Raw genomic sequence first — 22094 nt, forward strand, 5'->3', positions numbered from 1 at the left:
GACCAAATTATTTATCTTGGCATTCCCATTGGATATACATTTTCTCACACTCACCATCTCCTAACAAAACACATCAAACACTGCATATCTGCTTTGTATGCTTCCATAGTCTCAGCTAAGCTTCATTTTCATTGTTGTTATTTGTCAGCACCATACACAACTATTGTTCTCGCCCTCATCCTCTACTTTGCACCCTTATGGAAGATTCTTACACATGCTGATAAATTTAAAATCTACTCCACTTTCTTCTATTTTGAAAATGCCTACTGACATATCTAATTTGGATACTCAGTTCAAAGCTTATCAATACTCTTCATGTAGCAGATCCTACTATAACTGTTGCAAATATATAGAAAAACACAACCTACAGATTTCAAACCATGCTTGGAAGCATCTCCTTCTACAGTTACAGTTACAGCTACAGTTACAGTTACAGTTACACTGTCATAGCTCTTCTTCCTCAATTTTGTTGCAAGTGCCTGTGTTTTTCTTTATTATTTTTGTTGTCTGTTTTTTTGCTTTGAATTGCCTTTTGTTCTAGAAAGTATAGTGCTCTTCTACTTCTCTTTTTTGTAGTTTTCCATCATGTTCATTTTTTATGCAGATAGGTTTTCAATAAACAATAATAACAATATAATTATGGGGCCATCAGGGAGAGAGGGGCACATTGTCAGAAAATTAACCATGATAGTTAGGAAAATAGCAACAAAGACAACACTGCCTTTCCATAAAAAACAACAAAAGCATGAAGAACAATAGGGAAATCTTTTTGCAAGACAGTGAAGATAATTTAAATGAATATTTTGGCCCTATGTCTAAGGGCCATCCTCAGCAAGAAAAAAATATATAAAAGAAAAAAGGACTCACAACAACATGTGACCAATAAAACCAAAAATTAAAATTTAAATTATTTTTCTTTCATCTCATTGAATCGCCTTGTTTAACCTTACTTTTTATCAGTCCTGGTTGAACTACACTGAAGTAAGGATGCTAGGACTGAAAAAATTAAAATTTTTGGTTTTATCAGTTGCATGTTATTGTGAGTCCTTTTTTCTTTTATATATTTTTGTCTTGCTGAGGATGGCCCTTGGACATAGGGCCAAAATATTCATTCAAATTATCTCCACAGTCTTGCAAAAAGATTTCCTTATTGTTCTTCATGCTTTGGTTGTTTGATAGTTAGGAATAACGCAAAATAAGAATCTAATGGTACTACTTTATTTTACTAAGGCGTTTTCTATTTCAAAAGAGCTGTAACCCTAGACTGCCACCAAGAAAAATTGTTTGCTAGCAACTTGTGGAAATGTAATGTTTGGGCAGAAGATTTAAAACTTGTAACTTCACATCACTTTCAGTGGGAACCAGATGATGATCCATCCTGCCCGGCACCAATGGACAATGGGATAACTGAAATAGTCCAACAGGATCTGTCATCAGCAGCCTCTTCTGCAATCTTCAGCCAGTCCTTATCCCAACGAAGTCCATGCTGGCAGAAGCCACCCCAAGGATCCAGGTCATTTTTGAATGTCTGCCAGAGATTCTTTCTATAGCCACTAGGTCTCCATTTCCAAGTTGGAAGGGGATCGCAGGTGAGGACATCATTGGATATGGTTCCAGCTGGCCGTTGTAGTGTGTTTCCCAGGAATTTCAGTCATTGTTGTTTTATGATTACCAAGAGGGGGCCTTCTGGGCACAATGCCTTCAAACCTCAGCGTTTGAGATACGAAACCATTGGCTGATCTGTAGTACATTTCTCATGCAGCAATGGTTGAATATTTCTAGTGAACGTGTTTCTTCAGCCTTTAAAGGCCAAGTTTTACAGGCGTACAGCAGGATCGATTGAACAGTTGCCTTGTAGACTTTCATCTTCATGTTGATGCTAATTTCATGTCTATTCCAAAGCGACTTCTTCATGCTTGTAAAGAAACCCAAAGCTGTTTCTATTCAAGCTCTAACGTCAGCTTCTGCACCTCTGTTTGGTGTTGGGATAGAACCAAGGTAACAGAACTCTTCAACAATCTTGATGGTTAAAATTCATAAGCTTGGAAACAAATTTGAAAACTTCAGGATTGTTTTTGGGGCCAAGAGGACCTCAAGACAGGAAAAAAAGAAGCTAAACCTGAAAATATTAAATGTCCTGAACTGTTTATGAAGGTTATAATGAAAAAACATGTCAACCTGCCTTGCTGCATTATCTAGTTTTAAATATTAAGCTTAAAATTCTCTAACAATTCTGTTCAATAATTATTTGATTTATCAGAGAAATAATCGGACAATGCTAGCAAACAGTTTTGTTTAGAAGACAGAAACACAAGTGCTGGGAAAGGCATTAACTAACAGTTCTTGGTTAGAGAACTGAAAAAAGCCTTAAAAGAAATTTTTAAAACAATGAAATTAATCTGCAGCATGTTTTTTTTTTTTTTTAATCATATTATCATGCTTTCTTCAACTGTTCTCTTTATTTTTACATAGCATATTTCTAAATCACAAATTGCATATATCTACATCTACATCACGCATTTTACATCATGCATTTCTATTGCAACAATATGTGCCAAATCTTTTTCACATCAAGGAGGCACATTTGTGCCTCTATAAAGAGGCGACCCACCACAATGTTAAGGGATTTCAGGTCCTAGAGGTCGCAGAGAGACGGCGGTAATCGCATTTTGTAGCCCAAGCTCAAACTAAGAAACTTGCAAAATTTCATCCTCCTCCAACTTTATCTTCATTGAGTTACGAGGGCCGGAAATTTGAACCCTCCCACAACAACCCCCCTTTAAAGTTGTCTGACCGGGCGGAAATTTGTAGGTTAGGCTTTACTAGGACCTGGGAGCCTATTATCGAAATTTCAGCTCAATCCGATCACTCCTTCCCTGTTTTCAAAAAATCAAATATAGCCACTTAAAAGTCATCATCATTTCTTTTTTTTCTTATCCACGCCTACAGGCCACAGTTGGCAACTGATCCGGGTGAATGAGGACTCATTCGAAGCATAATTCGACCTGTTAGGGCCTTTTGATATTTTCAGACCGAAAAAATTATCCCCCAAATTTACATTTATGAAAAACCTCGTTTTCCTATAATAGCCCATGTTAATTTTTCCCACCACAGCCCCCCGTTGTCTGATCGGGCTGAAATTTAGAGGACAAGCTCTCCTGGGACCTGGGAGCTTATCCTCGAAATTTCAGCTCAATCTGATCACTCCTTCCCTTTTTTCCAAAAACCAAATATCAAGTTTTGTGGGGATTTGCTTGCGTCGAAAATAGATTCCATTTACTAAAAAACAATTACAATTGTGTCTCTTTAGTCCAGCGATTGATACTCCAGACTGTCAGGCGGAAAACCCGGGTTCGACTTTCTCACAACTCTTTTTTTTAAACAATAAAAACTTTAGCGTAAAGAGCGAGGCGTTGAGGAGGGCACAGCCTCTTTCATATACGGAATAATTTCTGTTCGTGTTAAGATTTAATGTCGCTCCTTACTTTCAGTTTAAAAAACTTTTTTTTTTATTTAAACGCTGCCAAAGCGGGGGGTTTGGGGGGCGGCAGCCCCCAACTGTGCCTCCTAATCCCTGTACGTTTTAAGGTTCGACCTTGTAACTCAGCCTCTTTAACTCTTTAGAAAACGTAGTTTTTTTCAAATAATGTCAAAAATGTAGCCACCCATTACAATGCATCATGAGGTGAAAAACAATAAAGAAAAATATTATTTAGAGCTATATCTGGGACCATTAGGATATATAGGGGAACAGAGATACTTTTTCAAACTTAGGTGATAGATTTTATTTACACAGGCAGGAAAGAGGGGATACACAGTCAGGGAGTAGGGCTCATGATGAATAGGGAAGCTGATAAATCTTGATTAGCCTGGGAAGGTATTAATAATAGAATACTAATCACTCATTTTATGACTAAAAAGTTCAGCACATCAGTTATAGTAGTATATTAAACAGTTTGTGGTAACAAACTGTAAGTAAGGAGCAACCTGGCTCAATACCAACCAAAACTCTAAAAAATGGAGTTTTGATACCCATAGATACATCAAAAGAATCAGATTTTTATGCTGATTTCAAATATATATATATTTCATCAAATTTAATCTTACCCATCAAAAGTTACACACCTGAGAAAAATTTGCCTTATTTTTGAAAAAAGGGGGAAACAACCCCTAAAAGTCATAGAACTTTAATGAAAATCACAACATCAGATTCAGCAAATAAGAGAAGCTCTTATCTGCAAAAATGCGAAATTTTGTATATTTTGCCAGAAGAAAGATCACAGATGCATGGTTACAAGGGAAGATATTTTTTCTGGTGTGGGGGGGTTGGAGGACGGGGTTACAGGGGAGGATCTTTCCATGAAGGATGTTTCCTTGGGAGAAGGGACATTTCTATGAATGGGGTGCAGGATTTCCAAGCATTATTTAAAAACAATCAGAAATTAAATTAAAAAACAAGTTTTTTTCAATTGAAAGTAAGGAGCAACATTAAAACTAAAAACAAACAGAAATTATTACATATATGAGGGAGTTAGTCAATACCTCTTAGTAGGGGGTTAGTCTTAGAGGTATTGACCCAAGTCAATAACTTGCTCTTTATGCTAAAGTTTTTGTTAGTACTTTCAAAAGAGCTAAATATTCTAATTAACCAGCCTTTGTGATTCAGGGGTTTGTGATTTGAACATAAATTTGACTTTAGTGCAAAGAGTGAGGTATTGACTAGGAGAGCAAACTCCCTAATATACACAATAAAAACATACATATATAGAAGTTTGTTATGTAAGTTAATTCACAAGTTACATCAGAACAAAATTTCAAGAAAGCCATTTAGCCAAAAAAAGGCAATATGCAAATTTTGCTTTAATTATTCATGTACCATGAGCCAAAATCAAAGCTGCATTAATTCAAAAACGTTCAGAAATTAAATTTTAAAAAACAAGTTTTTTTTGAACTGAAAATAAGGAATGACATTAAAACTTAAAACGAACATAAATTATTCCATATATGAAAGGGGCGCCCCCCCCCCCCTTCAATGCCTCACTCTTTATACTAAAGTTTGACTCTGTCTCGTGCTTTAATTTTTTAAAACAATAAAAAACTTTAGCATAAAGAGTGAGGCATTGAGCAGGGCACTGCCCCTTTCATATACAGAATAATTTCTGTTCATTTTAAGTTTTAATGTTGGTCCTTACTTTCAGTTAAAAAAAACATGTTTTTTTTTTATTTATTTAATGCTCTTGTAGAACCAACTGACAAAAATACTAATGAGTCAGATGAATTTTGCTTACAGTTGCAGGAGCAAATAGCCAGGTTCCCAGGTAGAAATATGATGTTTTTATTAGGAGATGTTAACACCCAGGTCAGTAGAAATAGGAATAGATGGTATCCTAGCCTAGGTAAAATTGTGTAGGAAAGGAACATAGTAATGGCTACAGACAGCTGCAATTTTGTAGATATAACAAACTAGTTATAACCAATACAGTGTTTGGTCATATGAAAACAAGAGGAATATAAAGAAAGAAAGCATTAAAATATGAACTAAGAAGGTGTGAAGTGGAGGCCATGGATGAAATTGCCCAGGATCACAAAGATGCATCTAGACAGCATAATAGTAAAATAATGTACTGATGTGCTATTAAATTGAGAGGGAGTAGTCAATCTGGCCATATTAAAGATAAGAAAGGGGCCACAGTTAATGATATTGAAAAAATTAAAGAGAGATGGGCAGAACATTTTGAGAATATGCTAAACAAAGATAGAGTTGCAAGAAAACATATAGATGAAAATGAAAAAGTTTGTGATACCTTGGATATGAAGGAAGATTTATTTTGTGAGGAAGAGTTAGCAACAATACTAAAAGGATTAAAAACAATAATAAGGCCCCAGGTGTTGATATTGTTGTAAATGAGCTTCTTAAATATGGTGGCTCTAGGGTTAGAAATAAGTTACTCAAGATCAGGAGCATAATTTTTGAAAAAGGGGAAGTGCCTAGCAATTTTAGGAAAGCCCTAATCAAACCACTGCATAAGAAAGGTGATAACAGTGAGCATGGTAATAATCAAGGCATTAGCCTGGTCTCTGCAGGGAGCAAATTACTTAGTACTATGAAACTTTTTAGACTGAGAGATGGCTCATTCTAAAATGTTAGACAAAGTCATAAGAGAAGAACAGGGCAGTTTTAGAAGGGGTAGAGGAAGTGACAATCAAATTTTCAAGGCCAGAACATAATTTGCACTTTACTGAAAAAAATATAAATGTTTTTACTTTTATAACTTTAATAAATCAAATAATATTAACATTTTGATAAATTACCTTAAATTACCTTAAATCACAGCTTGGAGTGAAATAAGGACTTTTGATCCTGTTGAATCACTCCTTGTGATGACTGTTGTAGTTGGTTAAGTTCTGGTGGAAGATTCTGGTGCTTCCCAGTCAAACTTCCATGGTGTATCTTTCCACTCAGCATCCAGATGGCGTTTGAAAGCATCTGTTGATTCAGCAGCAACAGTGTCCTCCTTGAGGTTGTTCCAGAGGTTCTTGATCCGATTTGAGAAGAAATTGCATCTTGCTCCAGTTGTAGCGTGATGTTTGCGGATTCGTCTAGGGTGTCCTCGTGTTTTGTGGGAGGTGTCGATCTCCAGGATCTCATTTTCTCGATTGGTTGAGAGGAGTTTGTGCGCCTAGATCATGTCTCCACGTTTCTGTCTGTATACTAAGGAGGGGAGGTTGAGTTCCTTCAGCCGTTCACTGTATGTCTTGTTTTCCATGCCGGCAATCATCTTAGTGGCCCTTCGTTGGATTTGCTCAAGAACTGCCTTGTCCTTTTTGAATCGAGGGGTGGCCAGTATTGTCCCCACCTCCAGTCTAGGTCTTACTAATCCTTTGTAGAGTTTGGTGATTACGTGTTTACTCCTGCTGGTGATGCTGTGTTTGATGATGCCTAAGGCTCTACTAGCATTGGCTGAGATGTTCTGTGAGTGGGAGCTGAATTTCAACTGGGAGTCAACGATGACGCCAAGGTCTCTCTCCTCCTGGACAGGCTCAATTGTGTGGTGACTTCCAGAATTTTGGGTCATGAGGTACTGATTTGGGGGTTTTTGGGGTTTGGGGTTTTTGTGTCCGAAGTGTATGACCTTGCATTTTTCTGCGTTGAATTCCAGCAGCCATCTTTTGACCCAAGAGCACATGTGGTTGAGATCAGTTTGGAGGGATTGGATGGAAGAAGAGGTGTTGGCAGCACCTATGAGTTTCGAATCATCCACATATAGGGTGGTTTTGTTGCTGGTGATGAGGGGTAGCTCATTTATGTAGATGTTGAACAGGGTGGGGCCCAGGACGCTGCCCTGGGGAACCCCACTAGTGACTTTGATTTCGTCAGAAAGGACATGGCTGTTTGGTCCGGTTGTCACTTTCACTTGCTGTGTTCTGTCCCTCAGAAAGTCCTCAGTCCAACTGACCACTTGTGGACTAAGAGATAGAGTAAGTAGCCTGTGAATGAGGTATCGGTGACAAACCTTGTCAAATGCTTTGGCTAGGTCCAACAATATTATATCCACAGGTAATCCTCTCTCTAGTAGGTCAGTTACAAGACTATATGACTCAAGAAGGTTTGTGTCCACTGATCTCTTTGAGCAAAAACCATGCTGACTACTGCTGATAAGTGAGTTGGCCTCAAGATGGTTAATGATACGCTTGTTTATGATTCTCTCCATGACCTTGCATGCCACACATGTAAGGCTGATAGGTCTGTAGTTTGCTGCAGAAGTTTTGCTACCCTTCTTGTGAATTGGGATGACTATTCCCTTCTTCCAGTCCCCTGGAAGCTTCCTTGTGTCAGCAACAGATTGAATAGTTTTACCAGTTGGGCTGATATTGCAGGGCTTAATTCCTTCGTCAGTCGTGGGCTGAGACCATCAGGTCCCGTCGATTTGTTGGGATCGATCTCCTTAAGCTGTTTGGTTACTTCTTCGATTGTGACTGGTGAGTGTACCATCGGGAAGGGAGTGTGAGCCTGCTTCTGCTGGTGGGGGGGTTGATTGGGGGTCATCCATGGAGAACACTGAGGCAAAGTGCTGATTAAGCAGGTAAATAAATATATGTATATGTATATTAAACTGACCATGCACATTCATTTGTATTTTTTTCAGTACAGTGTAAATTATGTTCTGGCCTTGGGAAGGCTAAGGGTTTTAAGCCCTACTCTTGTTAATTTCGGCTTGTTTTGAGTTTGACTTGGTTATTTATTGTAATTTCTGTTTGTTTTGGGTTTCATTTATTTATTGATGCTGATTTGTGGTAGTTTCATGCTTGGTAGATTATTTGATTTTATTTTTGCTCATTTTTTGTTTAATAGAGTGTCTCTGGCAACTCCTTTGATACAAAGTGCCCAGGTCTAAAAAAAAAAAAAAACTATACATTGTACCCACATCACTCTTTACTATAAAAATGTCAGGCCTTCATATCTCTTTTGACTATTAAAAAGGGCACTATTCCTTTCAATTTCCAATTGAATGAGCCCTTCTTGAGTTTCTATGTCAATGCTTTTTATAAACACCTTATATGCCCCCAGGGCATAAATTACAACCCTTGCCCTGAGGGCTGTGAGGGGGTTGTCATCCTCAAAGATCTAATTTCCAGATCTTTCAACTATGTTGACCAAAATTGCTATCTCAAAATTTTGATTGGATGTGTTTGGGGAAATGGTGGGCATGAGAGAGGGGTTATTTGCCCTCCAATCACTTCTGACTATTAAAACGGGCTTTAGGCCTTTTGATTTCCAATCAATTGAGCTGATTTTCTACAACAATGCTTTCTATAAAGACCTTATATGTCCCCAGGACATACCTTAGCAACCTTTGCCCTGAGGGATGTGAGGGGGTTGTCATCCTCAAAGGCCTAATTTCCTGAACTTTAAACTACGTTGAACAAAATGGCTGTCTCAAAATTTTGATTGGATGTGTTTGGGGAAATGGTGGGCATGAGAGGAGGGTTGTGTTACCCTCTAATCACTTTTGACTATTAAAAAGGGCACTAGCCCTTTCAATTTCCAACTGAATGAGCCCTTTTTGAAGTTTTTATGACAGTGCTTTCTATAAAAAAAAACCTTATATAATAATAATAATAATAATATAGATTTATTACCTGCCAAAACTGTAAAAGATACAATGGGCGGCAGAGTTATAAAAAAGTGAACAAAATGCAAACAAAAAAAAAGAAAAAAGACAAACAACAAAGTACAGTTTAACACAAAAATAAACAATGAAATGGGCCCTCAACATCGACATTCAAATAACACAATCAACTCAAGTCTGTCCCTGAAGAGTTACCCAAGGATGACCTAGAGTCATGAACTTTTTATGAAAACTCGCTACTCTGGCAGGAACTGCCAAGGCAGGGTCAATCAATCCAAATCTACTGATCAAATACCGGTTTTTGGACCATGGTGGTAGTCCAAGCAGATACTTAGCATATTTAAAATAAATCGTGTGGAACTGTTTCTTCTCTGTCTGTGTGAAGCAACTCCAAAATGGAGAGATGTAGAGAAAACTCGGTAAAGCAAATGCATTATACAATCGGGCTAAAATATCACAACTAAATCTTGCCTTGCTCAGGACAAGCTTTCCATATGCAGAAGGAACTTTTCTAAGGGTATCAGCAATAATAAGTATGCGTGTGGCCTTGAGTGACGTACCGATTGGGACTCCCAGGGAAAAACTTACAACCCTTGCCCTGAGGGCTGTAGGGGGAGTGTCATCCTCAAAGACATAATTTCTGGACATTTTAACTAAGCTGAACAAAATGTCTATCTCAAAATTTTGGTTGGATGCATTTGGGGAAGTGGTAGGCGTGAAAGGTGGGTTAGATGTCCCCAAATCCCTTTCGACTAACAAAAAGGGCGCTAGCCCTTTCAATTTCCAATCGAATGAGCCCTTGTTGAAGTTTCTACAACAAAACTTTCTATGAAAAAAAACCTTATGTGCCCCAGGGCATACTTACAACCCTTGCCCTGAGGGCTGTGGGGGGAGTGTCATCCTCAAAAACTAATTTCTGGACTTTCTAACTACTTTGAACAAAATGGCTATCTCAAAAATTTTGATTAGATGTGTTTGGGGAAATGGTGGGTGTGAGAGGGGTGTTAGTTATCCTCCAATAGCTTTTGACTATTAAAAAGGGCATTAGCCCTAGTGATGTTCAATCAAATTAGCCCCTTTTGAAGTTTCTACAACATTACTATCTATAAAAGCTTTCCATGCCCCCAGGATATAACTTACAACCCTTGCCCTGAGGGCTCTGAGGAGGTTATCATCCTCAAAGACCTAATTTTAATAAACCTTTTAACTACATTGAACAAAATGGCTATCTCAAAATTTTGATTAGATGTGTTTAGGGAAATGGTTGGTGCGAGAGGGGTGTTAGTTATCCTCCAATAGCTTTTGACTATTAAAAAGGGCACAAGCCCTAGTAATTTCCAATCAAATGAGCCCTTTTTGAAGTTTCTACAACAATACTATCTATAAAAGCTTTCCATGCCCCCAGGATATAACTTACAACCCTTGCCCTGAGGGCTCTGAGGAGGTTATCATCCTCAAAGACCTAATTTCACAAACCTTTTAACTACACTGAACAAAATGGTTATCTAAAAATTTTGATTGGATGTGTTTGGGGAAAAGGTCAGCACAAGAGGGGGGTTAGTTGCCCTCCAATCCCTTTTGACTATTAAAAGGGGCACTAGCCCTTTGAATTTCTAATCAAACAAGCCCTTTTTCAATTTTCTATGACAAAGCACTAAAATTCCACTTAGCTACTTTTTGCTAGCCTATCTTGGAAAGGGGTTAGGATAGGAAAATGAAGCCATTGTTTTATTTTCAAATTTAGGAAATGTATTGTATAGGCCTAGCCTATCTATAAAACCTAAGATATAAAACAGGATAGAGCAAAGTTATGAAGCTGACAACAATTTTGGAGTACTTCATTTAACAGAAAATTCATTTTGTAAGGTTTCACTTTTATAGGCCTAACACATATTTTTAAAGGTCTATTTTGCAAGGTTTCACTTTTATAACACCAAATTTGGTAAATTTTTGCCAGATCATATTATTAAGCTACAAATAAAGTGAACATACCACTTGATGCCTTTTTTATGCTCTTTCCAAATATAACAATCATTTTTGTCAGAAATGAATTGTACCTCCACCCCTACATAAACTAGGCTACCAGTTCAGGGTATATATTTGCACATTGGGGGTGGGGTAAAGTTTAAACTTACCTCCCATTTACATCATAAATAAAATTTGTCAATACCCCCCCCCCTCCCATAATGTGTAAATATATAGGCTACCCTGAATTGGTAGGCCTATATATAGGGGTGGGGTTAAAATAAACTTCCAACAAAAATGATTATTATATTTGCAAAGAGCATTAAAAAAGGCATCAAGTGGTATATTCACTTTATTTGTAAGTCAATAATATGATTTGGTAAAAATTTTACCCCAAATTTTTTGAAGGTCATCAAAGGTCAGGGCCCTCTAGAGGGAGAAAGAGTGGAGGTAGGTAATTCAAAATACCTTTTCAAGACATACTTTAGTCTGTAGACCCATCCCTGAAAGTTTGATATTCCTACCCTAACCCCATTCCAAGCTAGGCTAGCAAGAAGTAGCTAAACTAAAACTCTACCCTTGCCTTTACTCTGATATTCAGATTATATGCTACATACTTGCCTCGGAATAGAACTGAAGTTTTTTTTAGACGAAGCTACTGTATTTCTCAGTAGATTTCCAAATATTCTCAGTGACATTTTTTTTTCTTCTTTTTCCTCTGACCAGACTCTTGGAGAGTGTTGCCGCCCTGGCGTGGAAGAATTTACTAAATCGCATCTTTTTTTGCTAAATGGTCAAAAAAAAATATTTTGCGCGTGCGGCTTCTGCCGCACGCGCACCATCAAGCATCGATTTTTACTATAAGAGAATAATCAATAGGGTTTTCACAATCTTCTTCTTCTATTTAACAGCAGGCGGGCTTTTCAGTATAACTATTTAGCCCTTTTCCTTTTGCTTCACTCTGTGGGCTACAGAGCTACTGGCTTGATTGCCTTTCATCTTCTTTTTCTTTCACAATCTTTTCTTCTTTTTTTCTCTCTTCCTCTTTTCTTTCCTTTTCATAGTATGATTGAAAATTCCGGAAACCTATAAGTTCAAAAATACTTCTTTTTTTATTTTTATTTGGATGTACTGTTGGATAGGCTACTTTTCCAAATGCGGTGTATCCAAGACGCCAAACAATAGTCTGGAATCTTAGATTCTGGGCATTCTGCTGGTGAAGCCCGGCTTTAAATTTATCAATGGTCTTCATAAAATTCAGATATATTGAAAAATTAAAAAACAATCAACGAAGAAAAACAGCTACAACTCATATTCACAAAGCAATTCAGGTGATTAAGTGCTTTGAATCTGAGGTGTGTTTGAAAATAACGGCTTTTGAAACTTGTCCCCCAGTTTCCATTTTTAGGTATGAAATCTAAATCCTTCAATTTTGCATTTTTAAGGGGAAATTTGCCACTTTAAAAACACTAACTGGGCTGGTCTTTAAATAAGGGATAAGCTGCTTACAAAGATTTCTGACAAATTTTAAAGCACCTAATTTAGGATTTTTTTTAACTTATTTTTTCTGGATTCTCTCTCGTTCGTATTCAAGGGAATATAAAACCAATTCAATCTATGTCACTTCAAAACGGAAATGACGGAATCGGCTACCGGTTTAGTTGTAAAAATATGTAAATTAAAATGTGCACCTCAAATTGGACTAGGACTGCCAAAAACTTATAAAACATACAATAATTAGTTTTAAAGAAAATGACATTGTGTAAATATTCTTCAGGTCAGGCAAATCATACAAATTGAAAAGTAAGAAGTAAGATATGTAATCACAACTTAAAAAAAAGTCGCACTTAAAAGGCTTTAATCGTCCTTGGCCTCATCAGAATTTAAAGTATCCACTAGTGTCGAATTCTGAATGAAGGGATCTACTTGTTTCCATTTGTTGATAGCCCAAGTCAAATCGCTGGGGATCACCCAGTCATCTACTCCACTTGACGACCTGAGAAGAAGTTGCTTCGTTTTCATCAGGGATGAAACACTCGGGACATTTTGCTTATTCTGGTTTTTAGTTTTCATGACCGAAAAAATCAAGAACTGCAACTAACACAACAGCAACTCTATAAGAAAATTAAAACAAATTTTCTTGTGAATTATTATCGCTTCTAATCAGCAGTTATACCAAACCAATCCTGCTCAACTCATCCTCAGGGCTATACTGTGGTGTTCTCCTCCCCATAGTATAGTGCAGACGGTTTGACATCATTCCTTTTTCCCTTCTTGCTTTAGTTTTGTTTTTCTCTGTTTAAAGCTTTTTCCAATAGGCAATGTTTAGAAGTCCTCCAAAAAAAATGTCCCCCCAGATCCCAAATCAAATTCCAGTGAATGTGCCATAGTGAAAGATACCCATCTTGGCTGGTCAAGCACACTTTCTCAAAGTTCAAATGATAGCTCCAATTCGGAGAATAGGACAGTGATAAGTGTAGGGGCTAATGTAACCATAAATGATGATAATGGGTTTCAAGAGGTCCTCTCTAGAAGCTCTAAAAAAAGGAAAAAAATCTCCCCAATTAAAAGCATTTTCCCTCTCCCTGCCCAAGATCCTCCCTCCAAAAACTTAGGAATTTACCTTAAAATTACTCCCACTACCCCCTTTGAAATAAAAATGATCATTGCAATTAGAGTTGCAAATTTTAATTGCTAAAATCAATGTTCTCTCTTAACATTAACCGTGATGGATCTCTGCTAATAGCTGTGGAAGATCAGAAGTCAGCATATACAATAATTAACCTTAAATCCCTTCTGAATACCCCAATTATTGCATCTAATTGGAACCCAAAACAATCACCAACAAAAATAGTAGTTTATAATGTTCCCCCAGAGATATCTACTCAGGAGTTAAAAGAAGGCCTTTCAGATAGGGCTGGAAACACAATCCCAGTTGAGGATGTTACCCAACTTGGAAAACCCAACTCTAATGGCCTAAAAACTAGTAGATCCTTCTTATTCACACTGAAGGATAAAATTGATATCCCAGAAAAATTATTCCTATTTGGGCAAATCAAACCACACAAGAAATACAAACCTAGGCCTATTCAGTGTCAGAAGTGTTTCAAACTGGGACACACAACAAACAAATGCAATGAAATTCTCCAAGAGTGTAGTAATTGTAAATCTTTCCATCCTAAAGAGCTGACAACTTGCAACAACACTCAGCCTACATGCATCAATTGCAAAGGCCCACATGAATCTACAAATAAATCATTATGCCCTGCATACAAGAAAAGAGCTCTAACACTCCAAATATCAACAGAGAAGGCAATCCCATACCCCTTTGCAGCAATGGAAGCAAATGCTGCCCAATAATACCAAATAAAGCCTGTAATGAAACCAACCAAAACCCCCAAGTCAAATGCCCCCAAGGCATCAAGCACCCCAGATAAAACACCATCTTCTAAGCCCCCTAGCTCAAATCCCTATCAGAAGCAATCACCAAGCCAACAAGCCTCCTTGCCCGGTGAGATGAGGCCAGCCTGGCCCTCCCTCCCAAGAAGAAACAAACCAGAAACACTACCATTAATCAATCCATTAACCAACAAACAGGATGCACTACCAAAAATGCAATCCCCAAATATATGCTTATTCATTCTAAACTGTAATGCAGTTCAGGCCATGAACATACATCAACTACAGAAAACAAAAATTATTGCACAATTGGCAAAAATTTACATCCCAGATGATATGCTCATTCAAGCAAAAAAAGATCTTGCTTTACTCTTAACAAAGCTGAACATTGATACATATTCATATGAAGAATAAATCAACAACACAACATTTATCAATACTCCAATGGAATGTAAGATCACTCACAGAAAATAAGCTAAATGAACTAACATCATTTATGAATAATAATTCAATTAATATTGCTTGCCTCCAAGAAACTCATTTGACCCAAAATCAACAAATTAAGTCTCTGGGATATACTATCCTGAGAAAGGATAGATCTTCAGAGAGAAAAGGAGGTGGTGTAGCTTTATTAGTTAATAATGATATAAAATTTTGTGGCATCAATTTTCCAGATTTTGAAAATGATGTTGATGTAACTGGAATAAGTGTTTGGCTGAATAATTTAAAAACCTACATAATAAGCTTTTATAACCCTAATGGCCAAACTACAGAGGCCAAGGATTTCTTTAATTATATAAATAATTCTAATATGTTAAAAAATATCATTATTTGTGGAGATTTCAATGCCCACTGCCTTTTGTGGGGGAATAAACCAGCAAATAAAGCTGGTAAATTTATTGAGCATATGACTTCAAATAATAATGAATTAGTTGTTGCTACCCCTCCAAACCTGTATACTTATTTCAACCCCAAAACTGGCAATTTCTCCACAATTGACCTACAAATTGTGTCTTTAAATTTTTTGAACAAAATTTACATAAATAAAATTGATAGTCTATGTACAGACCACTTTGCTATAGTTTGCTCCCTAAATGAACCTGCTAAAACTTTATCTCATACATCCAAATATATCAACACTAAAGCAAATTGGTCTATTTTCCAAAATAAGCTAAATGATGAAATTACAAGTTTCACCCAAAGTTCATGTATTTCTAAGACAACAGTTGACACACATGCTGAAGCTTTGACATTTTTACTAATAAATACAGCTAATCATGCTATCCCCAGGACAACACCTAAGAAAACATTCCCTAAACAAATTCCTAAAGCATGGTGGACAAATGAGTGCCTAAATAAATGGAGGATAAAAAAGGCAGCTAGGACAGAATTCATAAAAAAAAACCAACACCTATTACATATTTAAAAAAATTACAAGCAGAATCTAATCTAAAAAGGACTATAATAGATTCTAAATATAAATACTGGAATAATTTTTCAAATAATCTCTCCAGAGAAACAAATGAGCCAATTATACATAAAGTCATAAGCCACATATGTGGGAAAAAGACTTCTCCCAACCCACTCCTGTAGGAGCTTATACATAATAATACCCATTATTACAATGATAATGAAAAGGCTAACCTATTTGCAACTCTTTTTGTTAATAAGCTAACATCAAATAATCAAAGCAAGCTGTCCACAATTCCTATGAACCCTAGTTACCAACCACGCCCAGGATCCGAGTACATAACTAATCCATTTTCAATCCAGGAATTGAATAATGCAATACATCATATTAGGTCCAAAACTAGCAGTAGCTATGACAATATACACCCTACATGGATAAAGAATCTCACACCTTCATACAAACAAGAACTGCTAAATTGTTATAATCACGCTTGGGCATCTTCTAGGTTCCCCAATATATGGAAATGTTCGTCCCTCCTACCAATCCTAAAGAAAAATAAACCAAAAGACAACCCTGAGTCTTATAGGCCCATAATGATTACACCTGTGATGGGGAAAATACTGGAGAAAATGATTTATCACAGACTCCTCTGGTTTGTTGAGAAAAATAACATGATTCCACACACTCAAACTGGATTCAGGAAATACCACTCCTCAACAGATGCTTTCATTTTGCTAACAAATGCAATAAATGAATTTTTCTCAAAAATTAATATCCTAGTGGCAGCTTTCCTAGATTTTGAAGGAGCTTATGACAATGTGAACCACCTAATCCTTTTAAATAAACTTGCAAACCTTGGAGTACCTCCTAAGCTAGTATCCTTTATTAAATCCTTCATAGAAGCGCGAAGTTTCATTGTTTGTGTTGGTTCAGCCTCTTCACCCCAAAAGACAATATCCAAAGGCCTACCTCAGGGAGCAGTCCTCAGTTGCCTCCTTTTTGCCCTATATCTCTGGGACATGAACCTACCCCACACGAATCTACAATATGCTGATGATCTGGTGCTATGGTCATCTGGCAACACCTTTCAGATAGCACAGTCAAATCTGCAAAAGTCACTTTTCCAGTTTGAAAAATTCTCTCAACATTCAGATTTACCCATTGCACCCACCAAGTCAAAAATAATCCAATTTCACCGGAAGCGAAACCGTGTTAATGCAAAACTAACTCTAAATAAAACAACTATTCCAGAAGATAATAATATTAATTACCTAGGTCTCATGCTTGACCAAAAACTTAATTTCCACCTCCACATTTCAAACACAATAAAAAAATGTTATAGAAAAGCAAATATACTAAAAAGACTTCTTTCCACACCCTGGGGTTGTAAGGAGAAAACCTTACTCCAGTTTTATAAATCACATATAAGACCCCATATTGACTATGGGCTCATTGTCTATGGTGCTTGTGCAAAGACCCAGATGCAAAAAATTGAAACAACACAAAATGATATAATACGTCTCATATTTGGTCTTAGGAAACCCACAAGCACCAAGTTTCTGCTTATGGAGAGTGGATTAACAACAATAAGGGAGAGACGTAGATTTTTTTTGATAAAACTTCTTACAAAAATTGAGTCAAATAGCTCACACACGTTATATATTAGGTCAAGAAATCCAGCCATGTATAGAGGAATTGCAAATGAGTATGCCAATATTCAAAAGAAGTTCCCTGTACCAGCAAAGTCTATTGCACCTACTTTCCCCCAATCCCCTCCATTGAATTTGTAATTTCCCATAATAAATAATTAATTTTCAAAATTGAATAAAGATTTAACCCACCTTGCTTTTTTCCAGAACAAATTTGCAGAAAATAATAGAATTACTTATAAAAATCACTTCCAAATATTTGTTGATGGGTCAAAAATGGATGAGAAGGTTGCAAGTGGTGTTTTTCTTCCTCACCTGAAAATTGCAATGGGCGAGAGATTATTTAATAATTTATCTATAATGTCTGCTGAGTTAAATGCCATAATCATGGCATTAGAACACCTTAAGCAAAACCAACCTTTGATTGCAAATTCGAATAACATTATCATCTATTCCGACTCTTTATCAAGCCTTGAGTTGCTGGCCTCAGCTCCTCAATATAAGTTGGACATTGACACTTATCATTGTCTCAGTATTATTGATAATCTTGCTTCAAGTGGCATAAAAACTTACTTTCAGTACATTCCTAGCCACTCTGGCATAAGTGGTAATCATCAGGTTGATGAAATAGCAAAAAATGCTATAAATATTGACCAGCCAAGTGGGAGACCAATCCCAATTAGAGATATTTACCAATGGAGGCTATCAGATATTAATTGTAATAAGGTCAATCCTATCCTTTCCCCCTTTTCCAATAAGTATCTATCTAAAATTTATCATAGAATTCATTCTGGAACAAATGGACTAAATTTCCTTGCATTCTCATATAAGCTCTCTAATTCAAGTGGTTCAATTTTCCTGTCCCCTCTTTGCAGGCATTGTAATATGAATAATGAAACAATTGACCATTGCCTATTTGAATGTAATATGCTGACGTCTGCACAACATACCTTGCTTTCTAAACTGTTAAAATACTTCAAACACCACAAAATCCCACTATCAGCCAAGAGCCTAGCCAACTATACCTGCACACAGAGTATAGAAATCGACATCTATCATCTTATATTTGAACTCCTAGAGTCAAGAGATCTGCTGAAAGATATCTGAATATATCTAATAAATATGAGGCAATCAAGCCAGTAGCTCTGTAGCCCATAGAGTGAAGCAAAAGGAAAAGGGCTTAAAAGTTTTACTGAAAAGCCCGCCTGCTGTTAAATAGAAGAAGAAGAAGAACTGTCTCTTTGCTCCAGCACTTGAATGGGGCAAGCTGCAGAGAGTCAGAAAGAACTTGGGCAAGTATGGAAAAGTTCGTTTCCAGCAGCGTCTTTAAAAAGAGACAAGGCTAACTAACAAACATAGCAGTTGTTGCGAGAGTCTGGGAAACTTTTCTGAAAACAGATTAAGCCGGCATACCAGTCCTGATTTTAAATAGTTTGCCTTCAAAGCGAGTATCAAGAAGAAGCCGAAAGAAAAGTAGAGATTTTTAAGCGTTAGGGTTGACGCGAAATCGCAAAAATAAGAGCAATAGTAGCCATAATATCTAACGTAACTGAAATCAGATTTTTTAATGAATGGACCCTAATTTTTTTCCCTGAATTCATGAAAAAAAAGTTTTGTTTACTACAAATCATGACTTTTTACTAGATTTCGGGAAATTTACTAGATCATCTAAATTTACTAGATTTGTCTTTACTAGATCTACTAAAATCCTACTGACGGTGACAACCCTGTCTTTGGGGATAACCGTTTGCTTTTTCTATTTGCCGTCAAAACCAAACCAACTCAAAAAGTCGCAATCTAGATTACAAATTTGCCGTTCGGCTGATAATCCAGGGTATGCAAGTACTGCTCGCCTCTGGCTCCATTAACAATCAGAATCGTGAGTTCTCAATGTAAATTGTGAATTGTAAATTCCACAAATACATGTGAGAAAAACCTTTTTCACTGTCAAACTGAATTGTGAAATCGTAATCTGGGTTGCGAATTTGCCGTTCCGTTGATGACCCAAGTTTTGAAAATATTGTTTAACTGACGGTCAAGATCGAAAGTTCATAATCTATATTTCGAATTCGACAAGTGAGCGCAAAAACAGGGGCGTGGATTTGGGTTGTTGAAATTTCTATTTATAGGATACCCTCCCACAGTTTTCGTTACTTGTTCATCTAACCACCCTTCTTTTGTGAAAAGAGCCGTGGCTGTATCTTTAGCTAATTGAAACCTAAGAATCTGTTTCACACAATCAAATAGTCATAATCAGCTACATTCAAAATTAGTTGCAAGTAATTACAGTGGCAGTCATAAGTTGTCCCAGTTGCAAGCAGTCGTAGCCATAAGTTGTCAATGTCGTATGTAGTCACACTCACAAGTGGTTGCAGTGGCAATTAGTCGCAGTCACAATCGTCACAAGTAGTAACAGTCACCGTCGCAAGTAATCACAGTTTCAATTAGTTGTACCCGCAAGTGGCTGCAGTCACAAGTAGTCACAGTCGCAAGAAGTTACCGTCGCAGTTGCAGTAATATTAGTACTGAAAGGTTCAAATTAGTACCCTTAGCTATTTCTATGACATTACAGATATTCGTTTTTGCTAACCTGGATGCACATACTTTCTTTTGATACGGTTTAACAACCCTTTTAACATTCCTTGATGTTGTACCTTAATATTCTTATCCTTTTCGACAGACATTCCCGTTTTACATTAATTCGCAAATAGTGGACAAATTGCTTAATTTATAACCCTCGCCCAGGGTACTGTAGGGTGTCATATCATGCTCTGAGGCATTGTTATTGGACGTTTTGATTATTTAAAAAAAACAGTCATCTTAGAATTCTTATCGGTGTTAGGGAGTGTGTAAGGAGTCTTCATATGCCCTAATGCCGAAAAGAATCTTTCATTACTGGCACTATTCACAAACAAATCAGAAAATAGTTTCATCAGTTTTACCACTGCGAAATGTACGATTGGTGGGTCTGATAAAATTTTAATAGCTCGAAGAAGATCCAATTTTGTAGTGTCACATTTTGAAAGATGTAACTTTGCAAAATAAAGCAGGGATTGTAGAGCATAATCATCTACATTGAAAATCAGTTGACAATGACATATTACCATTTAATTTTCGAAAATTTAAAGAAATTAGAACTTGAAAGGTCAAGAACAGATAAAGCATCAAGCAGAAGCATATTTTGCATGAAACGTCGGTCCATCACGCTCGTAAGATGGTCTACCATATTGAAGTACAGAAATTTACTGGAGTCTGATTGAACTGGCTCTGATTGTTTCTGATTCATCATGAACCCTCAAAGTAATACCCTAGGGGTTAAGAAAACAAATAGCGCGAAAAATATATTTCACATGATTTTTATTTTCCTGAACCTCTTGAAATCTGGACCGACTTGAAGCATTTGCTACACATCTCAAAGCATCAGTACCAATTATTTTAAATTCTGCTCAATCTGAAACACAATGCCTATGTCTTTCGTATCCATCATCTTCCTTCAAAAGAGCAGAACTGTCTTTCCACTTATAAAATCCTCTCTCGGTTAAAACTTTTTCCCGGTAGTTTCCCCTGCCTTTAGAGCCCCACTCCAAAAATGGAGCCAAGCAAAACAAAAAACACAGAATCCAAGATTTTTGAGGATTCGATCCATTTTTAATTTTAAAAGTAATGCACTATGACTTTCTTTATGTTAAAAGTGGAGGCTCGGTATCTCATAATAATAGATTGAGCTGATTGGTCGAGACGTGTTTTAAAGATGTCTGAGAGAGGTTCTCGGCTGTTACTGCTGCTTGGACCTGAAATGGGTTCGGGGATACAGATTGCACTTTCGTTTAGACCTGTTTTTTTGTTCCGCTTGTTTTCGAAAGGTCGTCACAGGTGAGAGAATACATTTCCAATAACCTGACGCTTTGATTACTAACATTATTGCCAGTTTATTGCACTGAAGTTTCTTCATTTTTCTTCCGTATTTCCACCGCAAAAAGTCTATGGTTCGATGTCACTTTTTGCTCATTGTTTGGTTACGCATCCACAACAACAACAAAGATAAACTGATCCGCTGACGTCTAGTTTTTGACAGAATCCTAGTTAGAGATCACGATAGTGGGTAATAAAACAGCAGAGATGAATCGTTTTACACATCATAGGCAGCGCAAAAGCGCTGCCTAAGTAGAGAGCGATGAGGGCACAATGTAATATTATTTTTTTATTATATTCTTTATTTCTTTAGACTAGGGCACTTCGTAAAGAAGTAGTTGTCGCAGAAACCACGAGAGGGTGTCCTTCGATTGGAAATTGAAAGGGCCAGTGCCCTTTTTAATAGTTGAAAGTGATTGAAGGGCCACCGGCCCTTCCCACTCGCCAATCATTTCACTATAGACATCCAATCAAAATTTATAGATAGCCACTTTGTTCAGCGCAGTTGAAAGGTCAAGAAATTATATCTTTGAGGATGACAATCCCCACCCCCCTCATAGTCGTCAGGGACAGGGTTGAAAGTTATATCCTTGGGGCAAATAAGGTTTTCAAAGAAAGAGTGATTGT

The 22094-nt window shown here is 37.0% G+C and overlaps 1 protein-coding gene across 1 annotated transcript in view; it reads right to left on the bottom strand.

Moving 5' to 3' along the window:
• The window catches only part of LOC148951735 (NFU1 iron-sulfur cluster scaffold homolog, mitochondrial-like), a 42909-nt gene extending 31046 nt beyond the window's left edge, over positions 1–11863 (bottom strand). Inside the window, exon 1 of the mRNA XM_089088688.1 lies at positions 11718–11863. Within this exon, the coding sequence (XP_088944814.1) occupies positions 11718–11794 (77 nt within the window). The 5' untranslated portion in view covers positions 11795–11863. The remainder of the gene's footprint in view (positions 1–11717) is intronic.
• Between the last annotated feature and the right edge of the window lie 10231 nt (positions 11864–22094).

This window comes from Artemia sp. Qi Xiang Cuo, chromosome 5 (genome assembly GCF_049724085.1).
Source record: "Artemia sp. Qi Xiang Cuo chromosome 5, ASM4972408v1, whole genome shotgun sequence".
NCBI lineage: Eukaryota > Metazoa > Arthropoda > Branchiopoda > Anostraca > Artemiidae > Artemia > Artemia sp. Qi Xiang Cuo.